This window comes from Babylonia areolata, chromosome 14 (assembly GCF_041734735.1).
Source record: "Babylonia areolata isolate BAREFJ2019XMU chromosome 14, ASM4173473v1, whole genome shotgun sequence".
Taxonomy (NCBI): domain Eukaryota; kingdom Metazoa; phylum Mollusca; class Gastropoda; order Neogastropoda; family Buccinidae; genus Babylonia; species Babylonia areolata.
In genome coordinates, this window is record NC_134889.1 from 21,232,589 (window position 1) to 21,237,186 (window position 4,598).

Sequence of the window (4,598 nt, forward strand, 5' to 3'; positions counted from 1 at the left end):
GCCCAGTCCTCTCCTTCATCCGTGTTGTCCTTTCCGGACCGAAGTCAGGTACCCATCCACACCTGGGTGGAGTGAGGAAAGGTCGGAGCAAAGGGTCTCTCCCAAACGGCTCAACACCATGTCGAAACAGAATCTTGAGTTCTGATCATTGACGAACACTGGTTCGGAAGTCCAACCCCTAACCAGTTCTGCCATGGCCCCAACACAGCAATATATCACTACTACTAATAACAGTGATTAACTCACTCAGTACGGCCAGTCCTCTCTTCTCCTCTACACAGACCCATCGGATGTCCAGTGGGTGTCTGAATGACGGAACCTTTAGCTTCCGTCGTCAGAATTGTGGTATTCTTTGTCAACATTCACCTCTTCAGTATAAGAGTCTTCCGCTTGCAATATTTTGATGGTGGTAATTGGGGTGAAACGCTGTTAACGTCGCCTCTTTCGCCGTTCGTATGGAAAGAGTTAAAAAAAAGAAAAAAGAAAAAAGAAAACAATGATAATAATAATATACATATTATTATTAGTAGTAGTAGTTCTTTTTTATGTATTTATCTATTCTTTATTCACCCTTTTTTTCCTTTTTTTCTTTTCTTTCTTTTTTTTTCTTTCAAGGCCTGACTAAGCGCGTTGGGATACGCTGCTGGTCAGGCATCTGCTTGGCAGATGTGGTGTAGCCTATATGGATTTGTCCGAACGTAGTGATGCCTCCTTGAGCTACTGAAACTGAAACTGATAATAATAATAATAATAATAATAATAATAATAATAATAATAATAATAATGACAATGATAATAATAAGAATATATAGTACATGTATGGCGCAAACTACCCATATAATACGCTCAAAGGGCCATGCATTAAACAAAACATGTACAGTAGCGTATAATAACAAACCTCTGCACATGAAAAAGAAAACTACACACATATAATGTGCATCTATACACCAAGAGAATACTACAAATTTCAGGTATTAACAATCGCACGCACACACACACACACACACACACACACACACACACACACACACACACACACACACTACATGATGCCTTTAGTAGAGGGCAAAGTGGTGTGGGTAGGTGGAGGAAGAATACAGACAATTAGCTATGCTTGATCACACGCAAATGTCTGTTTGAATAGATGGGTTTTCAAGTTTGTTTTGAAAGAGGACAGCGTTGGTAAGTGACGGAGATACGGAGGAAGAGAATTCCAGACAGAAGGTGCATGATACTGAAAGGCCCTTTGGCCAAATGTCTTTGAAGAGATTTTGGGGTTTCGAAGGAGCTTTTCAGCAGATGACCTGAGAGAACGGGAAAGGGGTGTAAGTATAAAGGACAGTAGATAATAAAGAAGGGAGATATCCTACAAAGTGGCGATAAACCAATATGGCAAGTTTGTATTGAAATATGTACGTAATGGGTATCGAATGTATTGAAATCTGTACGTAATGGGTAACAAATAAAGTTGATGTAAAAGTTGGGTAACGTGATCCATTTCTGACTTTCTGAAACTGATTCCTGCAACATTGTTCAAAATCATTTGAATGCGAGAAGGCAGACCAGCAAGTAGTGAATCGCAGTAGTCAATGCGACTTAGGATCAAGGAACAAACAAGCTGTGTGTGTGGTTGCTTCAGTAGTTAGACATGGTCGAATGGTACGGAGTTTCCTCAGCTGGAAGTTTGCAGTTTCACATAAGTTACTAACATGATCGTGCATCATGGAAGGTGGCAGAATGGTTAAGACGCTCAGCTGCCAATACAGAGAGTCCGTGAGGGTGTGGGTTCGAATCCCGCTCTCGCCCTTTCTCCTAAGTTTGACTGGAAAATCAAACTGAGCGTCTAGTCTTTCGGATGAGACGATAAACCGAGGTCCCGTGTGCAGCACGCACTTGGCGCACTGAAAAATAACCCATGGCAACGAGAGTGTTGTCCTCTGGCGAAATTACGTAAAATGAAATCCACTTTCATAGGTACACAAATATGTAAGCATGCACTCAAGGCCTGACTAAGCGCGTTGGGTTATGCTGCTGGTCAGGCATCTGCTCAACAGATGTGGTGTAGCGTGTATGGATTTGTCCGAACGCAGTGACGCCTCCTTGAGAAAGTGAAACTGAAACTGAAACTCGTGCATGGACAGAGCTGAATCAATTAATGCACCTAGGTTTCTGACAGAATTTTGAAAGTTGACATCAGCATTGCAGACAGTGAAGGTATGGTCAGACATGTGACTTTGCGCAGACTTAGAACCTATAGGTATGGTTTCTGTCTTATCGTCAATAAGTTAAAGCTCGTTTGTAAGCATCCGATCCAGTAATGTATATGTGTCGGCGTTGGGGTGGTTCCCAAACGGCCAATGATACATACATATATACATATGCACATATTTACATACATACATTTACATACATGTCCGCCTAGGAAGCAAGAGAATCTGAGGGAGCTGGTTCGAATCACGGCTCAGCCGCCGATATTTTCTCCTCCTCCACTAGACCTTGAGTGGTGGTCTGGACGCTAGTCATTCGGATGAGACAATAAACCGAGGTCCCGTGTGCAGCATGCACTTAGAGCACGTAAAAGAACCCACGGCAACGAAAGGGTTGTTCCTGGCAATATTCTGTAGAAAAAATCCACTTCGACAGGAAAAACAATTAAAACTGCACGCAGCAAAAATTAAATACAAAAAAAAATGGGTGGCGCTGTAGTGTAGCGACGCGCTCTCCCTGGGGACAGCAGCCCGAATTTCACACAGAGAAATCTGTTGTGATAAAAAGGAAAACAAATACAAATACATGTATGATAGCCAGACGTGTCCGACCACGACCATGAGAACAGCAGAGGAGGCATCGGCTGTCCCGATTATCTGGGCAAGAATTTGATTATAGTGGAGAGTGTCTTTCCCAAGTTACATCCCCACTCTCTCGGCCAAGAGGGTTTTAGGACAGTCGGGCGTTGGGATGGTTCCCCCCAACAAGGCTGCAGCAACTAAGAGCCAGTGCAATCTCGCCCTCCTAGTTTGAGAGTCATAATTATAGTCCTTCACAAAAGACAAGGGCTGTAGATAAATGACTTGCCATCGCAATGGAAAGAAACCATTGATCTTATACACACAGCTCTCACTTTGCTGTTGGCCCAACAACTGAAAGCTTACGTCAATCTGCGATATGTGATCAGCTGAGCGTTGGGTATTCATACAGACATACAGACAAACACATAGACAGACAGATTGACTCACGACGAGCTGACATTCAGCACGGTAGATTCGTGCCAAGCAGTAAGACCTAAGGAGCAGCGCTGGGTGTCGAAAGGAAAGTTGGAGATGGCCATTTCGCACGTGGTGGAGCTGTGCATGATTTGCGCCCATTGCACCACGCCTATGCTCCGGAACCTCAGCGGAATTCGGTTGTCTTCCGTTTTTGGGATTCCCGGCATGCCACCGACCCTTCAGATAGATAGATAGATAAATGAATAGATAAATAAGTAAATAAATAAATAATAAATGAATAAATAAATAAACAAAATTTAAATAAATAAATAAATGAATAAATAAATAGAATGACTGAATGAATGGATGATGAATGCATAAATGAATAGATGAATATATGAATAAGTAAATTAATAAATAAATAAAAGACAGCTGACAGTGAAAAAACAACAAACGAACAAAAAAAAAAAAAAAAAAAGACACCCCCACCCCCCCACCACACACACACACACACACACACACACACACAAACCACATCAACCAACCAACCAACCAAACAAACAATAAACAACAGTTTCAATTTCAGTGTCAGTTTCCCAAGGAGGCGTCACTGCCTTCGGGCAAATCCATAATAATATTCGCTGCGCTACACCACATCTGCTGGGCGGATACCTGCCTGACAGCTGGACAACCCAACGCCCCTAGTCAGACCTTGACTGCATCTCTCTCTCTCTCTCTCTCCTACTCTTTCTCTCTCTCTCTCCCTCCCTCTCTCCCTCCCTCTCACCTCTCTCTCTCCCTCTCTCTCTCTCCCTCCCTCTCACCCCCCTCTCTCTCTCCCTCTCTCTCTCTCTCTCTCGCTCTCTCTCCTCTTTCTCTCTCTCTCCCTCCCTCTCTCCCTCTCTCTCCTTATCTTTTTCCCTCCCTCTCTCCCTCTCTCTCCCCCCTCTCTCTCCCTCTCTCTCTCTCCCTCCCTCTCACCCCCCTTTCTATCTCCCTCTCTCTCCGTCTCTCTCTCTCACTCCCCCTCTCTCTCTCGCTCTCTCTCCTCTTTCTCTCTCTCTCCCTCCCTCTCTCCCTCTCTCTCCTCCTTTCTCTCTCCCTCCCTCTCTCCCTCTCTCTCCCTCTTTCTCTCTCCCTCCCTCTCACCCCCCTCTCTCTCTCTCACTCTCTCTCTCTCACTCTCCCTCTCTCTCTCTCCCCCTTTCTCTCTCCCTCTCTCTCTCTCTCACTCTCCCTCCCTCTCTCTCTCTCTCTGTTATGCTTTTGTATTTAGTATTCATTTTCCCTTTTCATGAGGGCAAGATGAAAAGAAGCCATTTGTACTTTTTTCCTTTTTTCCCTCAATAAAAAAAGGTTCGTTCTCTCTTGCCCCTCTCTCTCTCTCTCTCT

General features: G+C 44.1%; 1 protein-coding gene across 1 annotated transcript in view; it reads right to left on the bottom strand.

Moving 5' to 3' along the window:
* The window catches only part of LOC143289639 (neuronal acetylcholine receptor subunit non-alpha-2-like), an 11,967-nt gene extending 8,534 nt beyond the window's left edge, over nt 1-3,433 (bottom strand). Inside the window, exon 1 of the mRNA XM_076598685.1 lies at nt 3,237-3,433. Coding sequence (XP_076454800.1) covers nt 3,237-3,433 — 197 coding nt within the window. The remainder of the gene's footprint in view (nt 1-3,236) is intronic.
* Nucleotides 3,434-4,598: the final 1,165 nt, after the last annotated feature.